This window comes from Aedes aegypti, chromosome 1, assembly GCF_002204515.2.
Source record: "Aedes aegypti strain LVP_AGWG chromosome 1, AaegL5.0 Primary Assembly, whole genome shotgun sequence".
Taxonomy (NCBI): domain Eukaryota; kingdom Metazoa; phylum Arthropoda; class Insecta; order Diptera; family Culicidae; genus Aedes; species Aedes aegypti.
In genome coordinates this window covers 140,463,331-140,484,311 of record NC_035107.1, presented here as the reverse complement: position 1 = coordinate 140,484,311, position 20,981 = coordinate 140,463,331, and the positions used below count along the sequence as shown (strand labels likewise).

Below are 20,981 nucleotides of genomic sequence, written 5' to 3'. Positions count from 1 at the left end.
TCGATGCGGTTAAATGCTTGGTAACACTAATCGCACTACTACGAAGCCGACATTCTACATGAAATGGAAGTTTGACCGAAAATTGCAACTTTCACGTCTAAAAACAACTAATAGCTAAATCAAATCTCAATCATTTTCTATAATATTTGAAGGGAAAGACGCTTACTTGAATATCGTTCTAACCACCATGCCATTTACAACATTTGTTTAGAATTGAGCTAGAAATCTTCAAAAGAAACTCTTTTCCCTATTTAGTGTTTCTTCACATCAACCAATATTGTTCCGATGACCAATCTTACCACATTTTACGGTATTTAAGTACTAGTGCGATTAGGAAACCTTCGATTGAAAGCATTTCTCTTACCGCGCGCGGAAAGGTAACGGTTCGATAATTTGTCTAAAGACAGTCTTCATCCCATGCTATTTGGCAATCTACTGGCTATGCCGTTCATCGGTGGGCTACAAATTTATCTACATTTTTAACATACACACATTTACCTTGACCGCTAGGTAGCCCCCTTAGCACAAAAAAAGACTGTAATTATTGTTTGATGCCTTCCTTTTTTCGGGCTTTCAATGCCTGCCCCGTGGCGCATTGTCCATCTTCCTTCTACCCTCTGTCCCTTTTGCTGGACGCTAATGTAAAAGAGGAAATCTAATCAATAGAGATTAAAATCGAATGCAAGTTTTCTCATCAAGCTGTGCGCGGCGCGTACATTTTTTTGCTGGTCGTTCATCACCATGGAACCAAACGCTTAAATGTTAAGATTAGCCAGTGGTTCCCACAGCAGCGAAAGCAAAGCATACGATGGTCGCCATTCGTTTAGTCGAGTTTCATACTTGATAGAAAAAAAAAGTTTAACTTAAAAAAATCGTGGTACCGTAAAACGGGGTAACTTTGATAATGCGGGTAACTTTGATAGTTCGAGATCCACAACATACTGAACGAAATAACAAAGTTTCAATTAATCAGTTAAGCAAAACGAATGCAAAAATTAAGACTATTAGTATGACACTTCATGTCAAAGCTATTATCATTGGAATCAAGTACATTTAGGGATTTATATGCAAATATTTAAAATTTATGAGATTTTAGCATGTTTGAAACGCTCACAAACAATCGGTTCTAAGATCACTATTAGAAGTAGTTTTGAATAGTTGGTCATTTATCGTTGACAGCCTAGTTATCATAGAACTTGAGTACGGTCTCAAATCTTTTAGCGAAAAGCATTTTCACAAACTGGGACCATTTTTGTAAACTTAGTCAAAAATTTCCATATAGCGTTAAACGCCTAGAGGTATGCAACTCCCTATAAATGTTCCGTAATGCATTCAATTTTGTTCGATTTATACTCCATTATAAAAGTTACCCCAAAACAGAAAACCGATTTTCGACTATTTGAAAAATGATATATCCATTCAAAATAAATCTTTTGGGAATCTATCAACTGTAAACGATAATAAGGATACCAGTACTTGTTTTAAAAATATGAAATATAATTCTTTGAAACAGCATGCATAAATATTCAAGTTTTCTTCGAAAAAACTATCAAAGTTACCCCGTTTTACGGTACAATAAATTCTCATCTATACGCAGGTAAGGGCTAATCAAAATAAAAAAAAAAGAAAATCCAATCTCCTACATTTTTTTCTTCTTATTACGTCCTCACTGGGACAGAGCCTGCTTCTCAGACTAGTGTTCTTTATGGGCACTTCCACAGTTATTAACTGAGAGCTTCCTTTGCCAAAGTTGTCTTTTTCGCATTCGTATATCGTGTGACAGGTGCGATGAAACGCTATGCTCAGGGAAGTCAAGGAAATTTTCATTACGAAAAGATCCTGGACTGACCGAGAATCGAACCCAGACACCTTCAGCATGGCTTTGCTTTACAGCCGCGGACTCTATCTACTCGGCTCAGAATGCCCCAATCTTCACATCTATCTTACAATGTATACTTACGTAAAATAGTGATCTATGAAATTTACAGCTTTTTCGGCGGTGACTTTGATTTGAAGAATTTGTTTTCACTTTAAAGCTAAGTAGGTCTTCTCAACCGCGTACTGCGACCAATGAAATTTGATTTTCTTGACCATTTCTGGGAAGAAATTTTCCACGTATCGATATAGGCGATTACTTTTCTTGTCAGTAGCAAAACAGCCTTAAACTAGTAAATCCGGACTTCATTACATTACCCATATTCGCATAGTCGACGTAAGCGGCAATATGACCAAAATACATTTATTCGTTGCTATGGATTCTTTACCTAATAACACAACAATAATAAAATGGATTGACATAAGCACATACAACAATTTATCCGAATAAACACACGGTTTGTCTAGTGCTTGCTCGGATAAAGTATAGCGTATAAACCAGGTTGCTATGAAAGAGACCAGGTGTTTACGTCAATTTATCAATATAATCGTTCATCAAACTTACTGATCAGACGGATAAAATGATGTACGTGTTTTTAGATGCCAAATGTGTGAAATAAGTCCAAAAAATTCCAAATTCAACTTTTGATTTCCAATCTTTAGCAAATGCACAGATTGTTTGGCCGAAATTGTTAGCAGATGCAACAATGCATCCAAGAGAAAAAAATTCCAATTTTCTCCAGAGTAATTGCAATATAAACCTACATCGTATTTGATGTGGCCCAAATACGATGTAGGTTTATATTGCAATTACTCTGGAGAAAATTGGAATTTTTTTTCAATCACCACTGAAAAATAGGAAAATTTCACAGAACTCTGTCTTATCATAAGGATAATGAGAAAGATATGGGAGCTTGCATGTACACTAAAAAACGAGAGCCGAAACACGACCTAGATATTCGTAAAGCCGAGCCGCACTTAATTTAGGTTTTCCATAACTTGCTGCATTTTCATGAATGTTTGTTTATAAAATACCGTGAATTATTCAGTCTACAAATCATCTGAAGGACCATTATGAGATATTTAGATAAATTGGTAAAATACTTAATTGGCTCATCGGCAAATAGGTCGAAATAAAGATTATTTTTTATTGAAAATGTTACTGAAGTAACTCAATAATTGTAAATGCTTGTTTTGAGAAAACATAGTACAGTTTTGAAGCAAAACATTTCGAAATATATCATAAAATGTTATAAAAAGGTCACAATACAAATTTTTAGTTGTTTGTGGATGTTATATTATTTTGTTAACTCAACGTGAAGTTTAATATGAACTTTACGCTGTTCGTTCTATGAAGTCAGTTTGATGATCACCTAAAATCAATGCATACTGTAAAGTTTGTGATTTTCAAAGTTCATATATGTTCTTTTCCCGGGGCCCAGATAGCCGTAGCGGTAAACGCGCAGCTATTCAGCAAGACCAAGCTGAGGTTCGTGGGTTCGAATCCCACCGGTCGAGAATCTTTTCGGGTTGGAAATTTTCTCGACCTCCCAGGGCATAGAGTATAATCGTACCTGCCACACGATATACGCATGCAAAAATGGTTATAAGAACTGTGGAAGTGCTCATAAGAACACTAAGCTGAGAAGCAGGCTCTGTCCCAGTGAGGACGTAACGCCAGAAAGAAGAAGAAGATATGTTCTTTTCTCTAGAAATTTGAGCTTGAGCTTGAGCTTGAGCTTGATTGGCCGCCCGTGGATGCACTCCAGTATCGCCAGATCAGCTGCACTTACACAAGGAACCAACCGAATGACTGCTTGGGACTAACAGGCATCCTCAGTGTATAAGTGCTGGTGATATTCTATTTTTAGGCAACAATGGCACCTGCCACGTCAGAATGCAGACCAATGAGGGGAAGGGGGAGGAATTGATGATGCATTGAACTGACTCCCACGTAGACCGTATATTCCACTGCATCCACGTCAGTTCATGCGGGAGTGTATGGATTGGGGGAAAGGCATGGCAGAGAGGTTTGCTTTTGTGGTTAGCAGACTGCCTATGTATCAGGCGTAAGAAAGGCGTGCGCGTGGAAGTAGGAAGCGTTAGGGAAACGGTTTCTTGTCCGTCTCTGGTTCTAGCGTTTGCTATGAACGAATAGTTTGAGTGTGATATATTTAGAATGGAAGATAGAAGCAAGTGAGAGATATACAACTACAAAGTACGAGGAAAGGGACGGGCCTGGGATTGAACCCATGACCTTCTGCATATGAAGCAGAAGCGGTAGCCATCAGACCACCAACCCCGTCATTTCTCTAGAAATTTTGATAAGCATCAACAACTTTCTCAATGGTAAGATTAGCGTAAGTTAGAATTTGTATATAAGTATCCAAGTAACTAACCACCAAGCACTTTACGCTCCAAGTTAGCAATATTGTGCTAGTGCTGGGCTAATAAGTTGTTAAATTTTTTTATAATAGCTCTCTATGGCTGATTTATTAAACATTTTCTAATGTAATCATGTTTATTTAGCGATGATAGGAAAATACGTTCACGATGATAAATAAGTGTCCAGGCTGTTTACAATCCTGGAAACGATTTGTACAGGATTCTGGATGGAATTATCAAATTATTCTATGCAAAATACTAGCAAAATCTAGGCCAGTACTGTTATCTACAGTTCGATTGAAGTTTTTCATGCGTGAGTTGTCAATCACGCCATTCAGCAGTCAAAAAATCATGAATGAGTTTCCTCATCTGTCTGAAAGGCTTTATGATTGCATCATTTTTTAACGACTTGAGTGAATTTTAAGGAAAAGTCAAGCATGACATTTTCAAGGCATATGTCTAATGAATTTGCTCTCACGAGAGAGCTCATTGATTGAGCTTTGAGTGTAAGTCTGACAGCATTGATCTACAGTATATTTAAAAAAAAAATACACAGAATTCTGAACTGGATTCTCTTGTAATTTGGAACACAGGAAATGCTGGACAGGGTTCCTCATGATTTTTGGTCATGTCCAATCCATTGTAGTACCAAACGCTTAAGTTTAGGCCAAACAAAAGTTTACCAGATTTTGAGATTTTGTCACACCTCTTGGTTTAAACTTAAATTTTGGGTATGTTTTGTTTTCATTGTCCCTTCCGAAATGTCAAATAGGAACAACACCAGTGTTAAAACTAAAACCCCTGTGGCATTTTTGTCGACAAAGTGAACGTTAAACCTGATCAAAGTGTCAAGGTTCATATTTAGAACAATTTTAAAAATTGAAGTTTAAATATGTTGTAGCCGTTATTTGAGCTGGAAAAATTGTAAAAGTAGTTACAAGAACATGCTCTTTCGTATTATTAAATAAAAAGAAAAATTCATTAAAAAACTTAGGACTCAATTCTGGGCACAATTCTGATGGACGGCATCGACATTATCGCCATCAGGATCTATCGTGGCGCTAACATCGACTCTGACCACTATTTGGTGATGGTTAAGGTGAAGTTGAATCGAAGCCAAAGTTCAAAGTGTACGGTTCCGACGGCCGTCCCGGTATGACCTAAAGCGGCTCAAGCAATCGGATGGCGCACCACCTCGAAGCTGCATTACCGGAAGAGGGTGAGCTGGATGAAGCCCCTCTTGAGGACTGCTGGAGAACAGAGAAAGCAGCCATCAACAATGCAGTTGAGAGCAACGTCGGGTACGTAGGACCGAGTCGACATTGGTTCGACGATGTAGGCAGATTCTGGAGGAGAAGAATGCAGCGCGGGCGGTCATGCTGCAGCAAGAGACCCGGCAGAACGTGGAACGTTATAGACCGAAACGGCAACAGCCGAAAAATGCCGCCTGGAGGAGATGGAACAGCTGTGCCGGTCTCAAGAAACACGTAAGTTCTATCAACGCTCTATCAAAGCTCAACGCATCCTGCAACGGCATCGTGCCGCGAGCCGAGATGTGCAGGGATACGGATGGGAGCATTTTGACGGACGAGCGTGAGGTGATCGAAAGGCGGAAGCAGCATTTCGAAGAACACCTGAATGACGCTGAGTGCACAGGCAATGAAGAAAGGGACAACGGAGGAAATGCCTGCACCGGCTGATAGGCACAATCTGGGAAACAGAACAGCTACCGGAAGATTGGAAGTAAGAGGTTCGTCTACCTTGGACGGCTGACAATAACGTTAGCCGTGAAATACGGAGGCGCATTATCAGTGGAAGTCGGGCCTACTATGGTCTCCAGAAGAAGTTGCGGTCAAAAAAGATTCACGCCCGCATCAAATGTACAATGTACAAAACGCTCAAAAGGCCGGTAGTCCTCCACGGACATGAAACGTGGACGATGCTCTAGGAGGACCTGCAAGCACTTGGAGTCTTCGAACGTCGGGTGCTTAGGACGATCTTTGACGGTGTGCAAGAAAACGGTGTGTGGCGGCGAAGAATGAACCATGAGCTCACCCAACTCTACGACGAACCCCGTATCCAGAAGGTGGCCAAAGCTGGAAGGATACGATGGACAGGGTATGTTGCAAGAATGCCGGACAGCAACCCTGCAAAGATGGTGTTCGCTTCGGATCCGGTTGGTACACTTCGTGGAGTGCAGCGAGCTAGGTGGGCGGATCAAGTGCGTATCGTGTTGGTGAGCGTGGGGCAGAACCGAGGATGGAGAGATGCGGCCTCGGCCACGAACCGAGTATTGTGGCGTGAAATTGTTGATTCAGTGTTATCTGTCTAGATGTTAACTAAATAAATGAAAATGAATACAGTACTGACCCGATTTTGTCAGCTCGCGATTTGTCTACCCCCGATTTTGTCAGCTTTTTGACCCAATTTTGTCAGCCTGTTTTAAATTTGTCAAAAAATTGTTATCGTCATGTTTTACCACGTTAACAAAATTGTTGATTATGTTTGATGTCATGCACGCATGGGCGTAGCCAGAGGGGGCAATGGCAATACCTTTTATTAAGTGTTAAAAATCGATATTACCAATATAAGGGAGGGGGGAGCCCCTGATAAGAAAAACAGGCTACGCCCATGTCCATCGCCCTCTTAAAAGTCCATGTAACCGTGTAACACGTCAAAATTTGAAAAACAGGAACAAAATAAAATGACCCGATTTTGTCAGGTTCCCCATTTTGTCAGCCTAAAATTCATCGAGGGGCTGACAAAATCGGGTCTTTACTGTAATTCAATTAATCCTAACAATAATATACTATCAATCAATATTAATATTTGGGATTGGAAATAATGGACTTTGACTTCATCTATTGTTGAAATCGTTTTTAATTTTTATTTAGTAACAAAAATGCCAATTAATGAAGAGTAATATACCAATACGGCCACTTCAGGGCTGATAGCGACTAAGTGTCTAAAAAAATTTTCTAACAGGAAAGAGGTCTATATTCCTGAAAAATGAGACTGAACAGGAACCACACTGCCCATAACTGCATATTTGTAACATTCGACAAAAGTAGGCATTGAGTAAATGGAATACCAAGTGTGCATTTTATGGCAGTATGGGGGGAAACTAAAATTTCTAAAAATTACCAGTAATCCAGAAGTGCTTTTTTGAGGCTGATATTTTGTACAACTCATATTGCATACTAGGTGAATAGTCAGAAAATAATTCTGATAGAAATTTCATTGCTATTACATTACGAGGTTCATTTATAATCTCAATGTGACTGTTATGCGGTTAAAATTACCAATGTGACAAAACAACCTGGTATTTTTTTCGAATTTTCTAAAACAATCTCACAGATTTCAGTAAGTTGATCGAAAGTATTCAGCATTTGATGACCCTCCCCGGTATTAACTCAAATTTGTCAAAAATGTCGAATGTGACAGTTATACAGTTATGGACAGCCCAGTTCGATAAGGATTTCTCAAGTAATCTGAACAGACAATTCTCAAAGCATCATTCGAAAAGTTTCTGTGGGATTTAATGATTATCTTCAGAAGTTCTATCAAAATTTAACTAAGTTATTTAATTAAGTTTGCTTCAACTATTAATTCGATGATTTTTTTAGTACATTTTTTTCCAATGATTCCATGAAGATGTTAAGATAATTTATCAGATTTTATTGAAGGGATTTTTTTTTTAAATCCTTAACGAAAGCGTAAAGATAACACTGGTGAAATACATGATAAATTCCTATAAGAGAGAAGTCTTTCAAAGATTTCCGAATCTCTTCTGGACTCTTGAGAAAGTCTTGGATGAGTCTTTAAAGAAACTAAGAATGAAATAATTAAAAAAATTACGCAACAAAAATGCAGGAATAATTGGTGTAGGATTTTGTGATTAAGCAAAATAAATTTTTAAATTGCAGAATCCAAGAAGAAATCACTGCAAACATAATTATAGAAATCCTCTTTTACAGAGAAATTTATAAGATTCCTTGGTATGATTTATTGTGAAATTCTTGGAAAAATCCTTATAGATTTTGTGGAATAGTCCCTGGAAGAATTTATCAGTGGGAAGAAGAATAATCAGTGGGTTAATTACACTGCGAAACACGTTTTTGTCTGAAGCACCAAAATACCGCTACAGTCGAAGCTCGTTATAACGACAACTTTTATAGCGACAAAAGCTCTCTATAGCGACATTTTTCGGTCCCTTGAAAAATATTTCAATGTTATAGCTATTCTCTATAGTGACATTTCCCTATAACGACGGTCCCTTGCGATGTCGTTATAACAAGCTTCGACTGTATTTACTTAATTATGGGTTGCGGAATCCATTGCCGTTTTCAGAAATATCATAGCACGTCTAGTTTTTGAGATATTGGCTGTTGAGAATGCTAAATTTGACTGTATCAGCCAACTTGCATGCAAGTTTCCCAGCTTGTAAGGCAATTTTTTTGTTTAATTTACCACATAATCCAAACTTTATGTATATAACAATACTTATCAACAATGTTCATGATACTATCGATGTTAAAAAGTTATTTTTTGGTGTTTTAGAAAAGTATTGTATTTTGACATATAAGAGAAACGAAGAGTTTTGTAAGGAGATTGCAAGCATGTTGAAAAAATTGATTTATTCTAAATTTTATCGTGCAATTTCAACCAAATTATATCTGAAATAAAAGTTGAAGTTCTATTTTGTATGCTTGTTGGATTAAGTCACAAAGAAGTTTGATAAATCATACTTCAAATTTCATACAAACATCAATTAAACCAGTGCTTTATACAACTTTGGTGACCTGTAGCGACATTTAGTGTAGGGACATTTCTGAGAACGGCATCAGATTCACCGACCCCAAATTTACTAGAGACACATAATTTAATCCTTGAGACACGCAAAAATGTCATTTTTGTTACGCTGTGTTATTAAGGGATTGGTTTTGAAAACGGCTGGATGTATTTCTGAAAATTTGTCATGCTAGGTTTTCAAAGAATTCTTGTATGATTTATCGAAATAATTTTAACTACTTTTTTAGAATAAACCTTCAAATTTCTTGTGAAAAATGAGCTCGGCTAAACGAATATCGACCAATGTCTAGATCACTGCGCTATGGTCCCGAAAGCAGTTTGACGCAGACAAATGCACTTTGAGCTTTAGAATGAAACATTAGACGAAATCGGTCTTCTTCAAAGTAGTTTGTGTTAGTTGTTGAAATTTATATTATACATGCTTCAGCAAAGTTGTAGACCATTAAATTTCAAGCAACTTTGCAAAAAAAAGTTATTTTGTAGCTCTCAAATGGATCGATTTAGAGCTTTTTTCCCTATGGTGACACAGGGTGGTCTAGAGAAAAATGGTTTCTGGCTCCAGCGTTTTCAATTCCAATATCTCATCAAAGTAGTCTGTAGAACAATTTTGAAGCTTTGGAAAATGTATAATTTAATTAGTAAAAAATCTCGCTATTCCATTCAATTAGAAAGTTATTGTTGAATTGAATTGAATTACTTTTTATTGAAGGGATTTTCTGTTATTGTTGTTTTTCTTGCGAAAACACGCCTATCCTGATTGCGAATATCTCTGATTGGGGCAAACATAAAAAACATCTTTTAAAGACAAAATAAATTGTATATTATATCAAAAAAATACAGATGTGTAATTTTTGTAACTTTAATAAAAGGCCTTGAAAACAATTTTTTTCATAATTTTTGATCTTAAAAAGATATCAACAAAGGCAGAGTGCATCAAGAAAGCTCGAGCTGTCACTGTGAGTGTCGACACAAACTCTGATTCATGAATTATTTATGTTTAACATTTTTTTTTCAGAACACCCCTTATATACCTTTATTTTTGTAATTAAAAAAACTTTGAATGGTTCGACACTACAAGTGTAGACTTGCGAAAGGTTCACTTTATTTAACAAACTTTGGATGGTTCGCCACTGTAAGTGTCGGCATAAGAATAAGAGTGTTCTATGATGTCCCAACCAATTGAGTCTTTTGTTTCTTTTCAAATGAGTAAAATGTAATAACACATGCTTTCGTACTGACAGTTGTCGGAATGTTACATTTAGGTATTTGTTCAACAAACTTTGAATGGTTCGTCGCCTCAAGTGTCTGCATAATTTTCCTCTACATAGAAATTATATGAACAATTATATTTACGTATAAGCATGTATATATCTCACTAATCATTGTTTATCATGGTCTAATCGCTTATCAAAGTGAATCCTTTGACCCAACGATCCTCCCCATTAACAAACATCCCTCCCAGTAACCTTTGTGGAGATGCAGAGGCAAACACGGTCTCCAAATAGCAAAGGTTACACACTAACATTCCTTCCCTCAATCCCACCTGACTGCAAGGACGTGGCCGGCGCCGTTATGGACCTTGTATAAATAGAGGCATTGAATTATGCACACTGAAGAAGATTATGGCCAATCCCAGCTGAACTTCTAGTTGATTCTTTGTGCATTTTCACTGACTTCGGTCAATCACGGAATAGCAACCATTGATATGTGTAGTCAGTCTAAGCTAAGCTAAGCTAAGCTTAAAAAGATATCAACAAAGGCAATAAAACTATTTCGAAAATTTATCAGCGTTATCTACTAAAAACAGATTTTCTGTAGCTCATAATATGACCGATTTAGAGCAAAGTGGTCAAACGAAAATATGTTATTACTAGTGGTCCCGGCAAACTTCGTCTTGCCATCAAGTAGGCTGTTGAAAACCGCTATGAATCGTCCCATACAAAATGACAGTTCCGTTCAGTCCCGTTTTTCCTACTTTCCCGGTGAACATCATGGAACTTTTATACACACAAACACGTCGGAACCCTTGACGAACAAAATGGAAAAAGAATCATCCAAATCCATTGCCCCGTTCGTGAGCCATTTCGTGACATACAAACACCATTCCATTTTTATTTATATAGATTAACTCTAGTTTTTCTAATATCAACTTCTCAGCCAAAGTAGTCTACGTACGACTTTTAGAACTCAATGAAACGCAAATTTTTATGCCAAAAAGTTGTTGATATATTGTTTAGTTCGAATGTTTTTGAATTTTGTCAGAGAAAAATATTTCTTTTTCGAGGCATTTTATTAGAGTTACAAAAATAACACATGCCGTCAAAAGATCTTTTTAATTTTTGCCTCAGTCAAAGATATTCACAATCCAAGTAGGCGGTTTTATGCAACTCCCAAACGGAAATAGATAACGAGTTCCTCTACTCACCAAATTACACATTTTTCAAAGCTCTAAAAGTGTTCGATGAGATATGAGAATTGAAAACGCTGGAGCCAGAGGGACAGTTTTCTTTGGATCAATCTATGTCACCATAGAGAAAAAACTCTAAATCGATCGATTTGTGAGCTACAAAAAACTTTTTTGGCAAAGATGCTTGCAATTAAATGGTCTACAACTTTGCTAAAACATGTATACTATAATTTCAATAAATGAAGAAAGTTAACATTTAGCGTGACATAATTTGTGTACAATCTCTGATTATTAGAATATTCAAGAATGCAATAAAGATGTGAAACTGAAACTGAAACCAATACCAGAATAGTTGGAGTAAGGTGGTCCATTTTTATATGGAAATAATTAATTGGTAAAAAGTTTACACCCCTTAAATTTGTTCATTTGGACGTTTGCTGCAGTCTCTTTTCTATTGATTGGAGAATCTTCAAATCAATAATGGAACAAATCCATCAACTACAGCTAAGTAGAACCATTTTTCCCTTATATTTGGTCGACTATCTTTATACAAAATTTAGGCACGTCTAGATCCCCCCCTTAGAGTTGACAGATTCCGCTCAACTGCTTCTGGGCTTTAAAATGAACAAATGTGTAGGGTGTAACTTAACATTTTCGTAGTTCGATCATATAGGGCCCTCCTCACTTGAAGGGTATCCCGCGGATTGCAAACCGCTGACGAAGATGATAGATTCAGTTTCACAGTCGCTACAATTCGAAAGGGGGTCATATACTAGCGGTGGCATGAGATCTTCCACCTAGATGCTATGTAGCTGTTTAGCAGTTCCGCTTTATGTTAGGTAACTATACCAACGAAGAAGGTTGAGCGGAGCATGGCAAACTGATAAAAAAAACTTATATTACGGCACAGCGCTCTTCTTTTTCTGCACAGCTTGCGCGAAACTAGATTTGCTCTATGGGTAACAGAACCAAGCAGCTGCGGCCAACTGCGATCAATGAACTTGCGGAATTAGCAACATTCGATATCTTTTAAATTTCACACATTTCTGAATTGACAAAACTCGAACGGTCAGCCATTAGACACGATCCTACTTACTTTCTCCAGTGTTGGATGGTTCGAGGGTCCATAGTTGTTTCTTCTTTAGACTAGCTCCGTTAGCGTTCAGTTTGTAGCCGAAAGTTTCAGCCGTCATGTACTTGTATTGGCCATTGATTAAACCGATGGTCCACCAGCCCTTCTGCTGGTTCTGTGATAGGATATCACCATTTGTGTTGATTTCGTAGCTTGAGCCATTCATATTTCTGAGGCTAGTGTAGGGCTCCTCCTCTGGTAAAGTTTTTTTGCGGCGTAGACTTCTTCTGATATATGTAGCTTTGTTAGGGTCTCGCTACTCCAGAAATTCTCTTGGCTGCAAAAAACATAAGCATAGAAAGAGAAAATGGATTATTACAACATTTCTTCGCACGTCTTTTTTTCTGTTTATGTGGGGCATATGATGGGATTGGAAAACATGGCGAGCAAGACCAGGAGAGAGAAGCAAAAACTTGTTGGCCTTGCCGAGTGTATGTGGAGATCGCAAGGGTGCGTAAGGTGTAATAGTACTTTTATGGAAATTCACGTGGAAACTAATATTTTTTAAATTCTCAATGGAGCGAACGTTCATAGAAAAAAATACGGAAGGGAGCAGGGCATCCATGGTCTCTGACTTTGATGCTCTCACAGAGAAAAAAAAAACCACTGAACATAGTTCTAAAATACAGAGCAAGCACAACTTATTACGTTCATTTTTTACTTAACAGAGAAACAGTTTGTTCAATATCGTATTCAATCATTTTTACAGTTGCGTTGATCCCAAAGTATATAGAATTGGTCTGTAGTCGTATCATGGCTCGATAGGGCTAGCTCAGCGTAAAAATTAAAAAGCAATTTCAAGCATGCAAGGAATAAAAACTAATACACTTCCGATCGTTTAATTCTTCGTTCGATTGTTTAATGTTCCTGTGTCCATATTAACGGCTGGGCTGCTAGGGTTTGCCATCATGACAATGCCAACGTCTAATCGACTATTCATCACCTAATCGCACCCAAAGGATGTAACCTGCTATGCACATGGAATACCTAATGTTTGCAGGTCGTGTTCGCGCTTCTATCAGCCGGTGAGGTAGCCGGACGAGAATTGATAGCTCCGAAAGAAATATCGATCGACTTGAAATGAATGTCCGTTGAAATTAATGTATACTTCTATTGTGTTTACTTTTCTTCAATAAAAATTAAAAAAAGAACATCTTTGGCGATTAAAAATATATGGTCTTATTTTCTGTAAGACTTTATATTTTATAATATGTTATTCTGATGGATATTGATCAACATTTTAAGCATCACTTGCTGTATTTTGTACATTTTTAGAAACAAATCACAATTTCAACTTGCGCTATTTAGGATTGCTTAAATCTGGACCAATAATTAAGTGATGAATTGCTCAAATATTGGATGTAATTATTTATTTTAATACCTACTGGACAAAGTATACCATTCATTTCCCCATACACTCTTGTGAAATAGTTTGGGTTCGCCCCCTGATTAAAATACAAAGGTTTTTTGTCCATATCTTCTAATTTGAACACTCTTTGGCTCATTCGGAAGGCTTCAATCTATTTTAATATGTTTTTCTGTTCGGAACATAAACCACTGCGATCAATATTTGATCTATTGTAGTATATTCCGTGTCCTTTGTTTAGTGCATGTTACTTTGTCACTATCGAGAAATGATGAAGCATTCGGTTTTTTTACAGTAATAATTCCTAACTTAAAAAAAAAACACGGACACGTTAATGCTTCCAGTGGACGGTTATGTCCTATGAAGGAAGCACCTCACTAGCATGCAACGCCCAGTGGCACAGTCAAAATACGTTCCTGACGAAAAGTTTTCCGGACTGAAGTGGGAATCGAACCCACACCCCTTGACTCGGTGCGGCTAACGGCTTGTAACACTGACCGCACCACAGTGGTGCGATCTAATACAAAGGTTGGCCAAAACCTCAAACTCTCTTTCAAATGGCTTAAATTATATGTTTGATATATTTTATGCCATATCCAAGCAGTATGGTTGTTTGTTCACAAATATTTCTTGTTTTGGACTGATAATTAGGGTATACAGTATTGTAAAATACATTTGCAACATACTCAATTTTCCATGCAAAATTATCAACTTGGACAGGCTAGATTTTAACTGAGATCCGACTTCTCTATACGTCAAGTATTATTTGGGTTTCAACATATATTTTTGAGTGATTTTTCTAATCACGACTTCACAAGTAATAACAATTAAACTAAAGTGTTTTTTTGGAGAAAAAAATATTGAAAAAATATATGAAAGCTTTAAACAAAAACTATCATGATCATCTCGTCTGAATCTACAACTTTGCTTAAAATATGATGAAGCTATTTCTTTTATGTTATAAAATTGTTCAACAAAATGAATTTGTCAAAAAGTTCATAGTGAATAAACTTGCATTGCTTTTGAACTCGTGATTCAAAAAACTCTTAAAGTCAAGTAATTTCTGAAGAACTGTAATAATTTCATGCACATCGGTCAACAAATATCTTAGATATAACCTTGTCTCAATGCAAGTGTTATCCATTTCTCATACTTGTTTTGGCAGAAAAAGCATGTGCATGTAGGTAATAAGCCGAGATGATTTATGTTATTGTATTTAACGTATTTATTTAGTTACAATTCAAAGTTCACCTTAAATTATTCTGACATTTATGGAACCCAGAAGAGAAATTCTTCTAAAATACCACAAATACTGCATTTTTTATAAAACATGGGAAAAATCCTCATGCAGTTCATGTTTTTCTTCAAGCTAATGAAATAAAGCTTTAAATTTTTAACTAAGTGTGGAGTTTAGATAATCACCGGGAATATAATCACCCTCCACGCGATGCTTATGCAACTTACCCAGGTAAGTGTCGGTTCGCAAGTGAGGCAGCATGAATGCATCTTGTGGGCAAGTGACAGTAGTGATTCAATCAGAGATGCCAACCAGCTTGCTGTGATCAATTCTATTGCCACTCTCCAACGTAGTGGATTCTATGTCTCACACTAAGATCTTTCGTCGTATGCGTTTTTTTTTTCAAGAGCATGAACTTCGATAGCATTTATAGCATGATGAAATCTTACCACTCGTTTATTATCATTATATATAAATCACAAGATAATTCTTAGGGAGCGTCCATAAAATACGAAACATTGTTAGTAAAAAGGATTTTAGGAAGTATGGCGGTTCACGTGATGTAAATAAATAACATTTACTTGTTCAGATCGTTTCACAAATAACACCACATGATATATTCATGGCTACTACGATTGGTCTATCGCAAGTTTTCGCAAAATAAATTGTAACCCACTTGAAAACTCTTGTTTTAAGCTTTCGAATAAACCTATTCTCATCGCGGGCAATCGCGGGCTACAAATGTCTTAGGTTACTTTTTTTTAAACTAATATGTGTTTGAAGAATTTTTTGACTTAATTCAAATCAAAATCATGTTCACGGCCCACCCAACGAGCTGTATAAAATTAAAAATACAATGAATATGCTTCAAACTTTGGATTTGAACCACAGAAGTGTTAAAGAATTCGGGAAAAATATTACCGTTCGGAGTAAACAACTTCTATTTTTGAGGTTTTGGCCGCCTTCGGACCATTGCACAGTGGCGAGCTTTCATACAAAGGTCGGAAAAAAAACCTCAAATACGTCCAAATTAGGGGCCCAGATAGCCGTAGCGGTAAACGCGCAGCTATTCAGCAAGACTAAGCTGAGGGTCGTGGGTTCGAATCCCACCGGTCGAGGATCTTTTCGGGTTGGAAATTTTCTCGACTTCCCAGGGCATAGGGTATCTTCGTACCTGCCACACGAAATACGCATGCAAAAATGGTCATTGGCATAGTAAGCTCTCAGTTAATAACTGTGGAAGTGCTCATTAGAACACTAAGCTGAGAAGCAGGCTCTGTCCCAGTGGGGACGTAACGCCAGAAAGAAGAAGAAGAAGACGTCCAAAATCGCTTGAAAATGACCTATATCATCCCGTTGTAAATAATTGTCAAATTGAGAATTCGATTTTCTGGTGAAATTTGTCCACATTATTTTCTTCATCCAATCGAATAAAAAGGCTATTTTTACAAAAAACTGGGTTGTTATGCAGAAATTTGTTCATAAACCAGAACTAGAGATACATATTTAAGTTCCTTTTAGTAAATTCATTAAAGTTTTAAACGGGTTATGCCACATTATACTGATTTGAATGATGAAATAGATAAATTATAATGAAAATGTAATTTTCACCTCTAGGGGCAAAGAGGGGCAAGAAAAACTGTTGCACCTCAGAAAGTACGCATGATTTGCTGCTTCATGGTGAGTGATTCATTTTACCGAAACACTTCACAAAAAACGGACGAAGCTTTAAAAACTTATCAAAATTTCGAGATTTCAATGAACATTTTTTGCTACAACTAACAACTTAATGTGTTAAAAATTATATAATTATAGTCAAATCAAAGGCTTAAGCCTACGCTTTTAAAAGAAACCTATTGAGCTTAAATCGGTTTTGATTTCGTTGAGATACAGTTGTTTGAAGTCTGATGGAGTAACCATAGTTGATGAATTTAAGCAGTCCAATATTACTGACTTTCCCGCACGATGCTGCCAAAAATCTAATTGAAAGGTTCTGCTATTTATTCCCTCGAAAGGTGTGGTGAGTGCACTCTCCACAGGCAAGCCCCTTTGTCAGTCAAAATCGGATAAAGCCAGGAAATTAAACCAATATTGTGTATCTCTTTCACTACTGGACTGCGAAGTGCGGCTTCATAAATGCGAAAATGCGAATAAAAGTGCGAGATTGCATCGAATCATGTTGGTGGTTCTTCTTTGGACTGCGATGAATAACCCAGCTGAAGACACAGACTCGATTTGATCGCAATCGCGCACTTTTATTAGCGTTCCCGCACTTGTAAAAACTTCTGCGATAGTCCAGTGGTGAACAAAATGCGCAATATTGTCTATGCATCAGAATCCCAGCCCATACTTCTTCAAACTAGACAACTAAATAAATAAAAGATTGAAAAACAAATTGCCAAATTCGACTCATTTTTTTTCCTTGTCTCAAGATCATATTCGGCAACTGGGAAAACGGAGCTTGTCACTTTCAACAAGGTTTAAAATGTAACAGTCTCTTCGTTTGTAGCAGTCAGGACTAGGGTTCACTGGTAGATCTTTATCCCATAACGCACCACGAAAAAGTGATCTACCCGCGTTATATAAGTAAAAATCCTACTCTTAGTTATGAGAGTTACGTACCATTTTGTGGTACATATTTTTTAAATATTTTAAGAAATGTCTTCCGTTAAATATTTGATATTATTTCTTTGTACTGTAGCATGAAAAAATCTATTCTAAATCAAATCTATTTCTCTGCTCGATGGCGTAGATGCTCACCGTGAAGATGCACTTTCTAGACTTTCTTCCCAAGAAAGAGAGCAAGCAAACCAAAGAAGTTAGCCAACAGTGCGGTAAATCCGCATTACCAGCCATGGGGATAAGGAGAGCAACATTTTGTAACGGTCATCTTAATGGCCATGTAAATAAAGCCGTTTTTGTCTTGCTGTTGGACAAACATAAATCCGCACTGCATGCCGTGAGCGAAAGATCAAACAGTGTTCTCCACCTGGATCGTGGCAATGATTGCAAATGCTGTTCGCATTAACGTTCACATGTGCGAATTACGGCGGCTACCTACATTATATTAAAGGGTGCGTTTGCTGATGACTTTGCATAAGAAGAAAGTTGAAAGTTTGATTTGAACAAAGCACTATTGTGTTCGAGTGCGCAGTGGAAGAAAATTTGCAGATGGAATGGATCGCGAATCGTTTGCACCTTAGTTAGCAAGATAATACACAAAAAACGAGCAAGTAACAGCTGTGTTCCAGCCAGTAGGCAACTCATCATACTTTACATGTCTCGAAAAGGTATGTACATGCCCAAGCCTATCCATGCGAAAACGATGCCGCTACTTTTGTGAGAATCGATGTGCCGTTTTACGACGAACTACATAATTTTATCTGCCTGTTAGCTTCTTCTACCGTATATGCTGGTTCACAATCGTCAATCAGGCCTTCGAGTGGCTCTCGGCTAATTTGGTGATCATCGCAATCAATTTCCGATCACCTTGACTGACCGTTTGATCTCTAGCTGGTTGCAGTGCCATATACAATAGCTCGCTGATACCTGCTAGTTAATGGCTATTCGTCAACAATGGGAAACTAAATGGCTGATTGAATCTGTCTCTAATAACAGCAGCTGCCGTACGTAAAATTATTTTCCAAAACTAAATGATTGAGCTGGAAATAAATATGATGGTTATCGCATATTCTTAATTTTGATAAAAAAAAATCTTGCTGAATAACTTCCTGTAATTATTACCATTAACTAAACGATCGTACGGATCTTCCTTAGCCGAGTGGATAGAGTCCGCGGCTACAAAGCAAAGCCATGCTGAAAATGTCTGGGTTCGATTCCCGGTCGGTCCAAGATATTTTCGTAATGGAAATTTTCTGGGCTTCCCTAGGCATGAGTATCATCGTACCTGCCACACGATATCGTCCCCTTAATGCTACAACTAGATAACTCGAAAATCAAAATTTTGAGATGTGCAACTTTGTAAATATGACCGTTTAACAAGGTGATGGTTATTCGCAGAGAATATGATTGGAGAATAAACTTCAAGTTATGTATATTACATCACACGCTTATGAGCTGTAGATATTTTTCAGATCTAATTGAGAATAATTTTTTGACATATTGAAGTCCAAAATTTTAAATTTCGAGTTATCTAGTTGTAGCATCAAGGGGACGATATGCGAATGCAAAAATGACAACTTTGGCAAAGAAAGCTCTCAGTTAATATGAGTTGAAATGCTCATTGAACACTAAGCTGAGAAGCAGGCTCTGTCCTAGTAAGGACGCAATGCCAAGAAGAAGAAGAAGAACTTAACGTTCGTAATAGGTTTATTTGGAAAGCTGATAATTGTTCTTGAATGAACTAGCTATAAAAAAGAAATCAACATGTGTGTTTCAATGCTCATTGTACCAACTTTTGTGATGTGCATAGGGGAATCCCTTCAAAACCTTATCTCGGGGAAACCTTCAAAAATCGACTGAACTGCGTAGTATATCATACCTTTAAAGCATTTATTATTAGCTGATGGAATTCGAAATTATCTTCTAAATTCTTAACAACAATTGATTTAAAGATGCTAGTTCTTTGGGGGTAAAGTGAACCACTCGAGGCTACTACCGGATTATATTCCAGATGCCGAGAGTTATATACAAATGCAGACATGGGCAGCCATCGTTTCATCGATTGCGGAATATCTATGAGATTTATATTACCCCCATTACATGTTCATTTTACCGCATGTTTGAAGCATTGACTCTATGGACAGAAATTTTCAATATTATAATAATGATGATAAAATTCAATTTTCAGCTTACATGATGCAAACAACCTTCTCCAATTTTGAAAAATTTAGAAAAAATCTGACAGCTTTATAAGTAAGAAAACATGGACATTGCTCATTGCTCAACTCCCCTAAACAAATTCTCTCTACTAACGGAAATTTTGATACTACTAAAAGCAACGAAACAGTACTTTTAAATGCTACTTTATATGCCCGTCGATCTCTTATTTAAGGCGAAGATTAACTAAAGCCATACAGCCAGTTCAAACTGAAAACTTGATCGATTGTTTATTCGCTGGTGGTGACCAATCGATCAAATTTTCAGCTTGAACCGTTGTCTGTTTCGTTAGACGTGTGCTCTTAAAAGTTTAAGATTTGACTTCGATTCATCTTCACCTTACCTTAGATTTTTCGTTGGACCCGTTGACGGAAGTGGTAATTCTTCTTGGAAACCGTCTAGAAAAAACACTTTATTCTTAATGTGGTTGCTACTAGGGGAAGACGGGGTAAGACCGCCCGCCAAAGCATTTTAATTCATATGTCGAATAAATCTTTTTTCGACGCAGCATGTCGTTTTTGTAAGCCATGGGCATGATCAAAAAAATACCACAGGTGTTGTATTTGTAAAAAAAAAAATATTTATTTCTTGAAGCTTGAAAAAGTGATGTCTAATCGCGATTATTTTGAGCGACGGGGTTAAACCGCCCACCCACGGGGTAAAAGCGACCACCACGATTTTTGTACACAATTTTGCAAAAAAAAAATATATATCAGTTCCCAGTGATTCTAAAAAGTATAATGTTTTATGAATTCTACATTTAGGGTTAATCAACTCAAAAAAAACTCAGATATATACCCAAGAAACAATTGGTAGCTTTTAAGATACTTACGTGTTTAATACAAGCTGCATAGCAGCAACCATTGCTGAACAAATTTTTAGTTGAATCATTAATTGAATAAAATTAATTTCCACTTATAAAAAAGCT

At 37.1% G+C, this 20,981-nt stretch overlaps 1 protein-coding gene across 6 annotated transcripts in view; it reads right to left on the bottom strand.

The window, feature by feature from the left end:
* The window catches only part of LOC5578659 (protein singed), a 126,883-nt gene that overhangs the window by 45,275 nt on the left and 60,627 nt on the right, over positions 1-20,981 (bottom strand). For all 6 annotated transcript variants that reach the window (XM_021848835.1, XM_021848850.1, XM_001663950.2 and 3 more), the window contains one exon: positions 12,576-12,888. In XM_021848835.1, coding sequence (XP_021704527.1) covers positions 12,576-12,777 — 202 coding nt within the window. In that variant the 5' untranslated portion in view covers positions 12,778-12,888. The remainder of the gene's footprint in view (positions 1-12,575; positions 12,889-20,981) is intronic.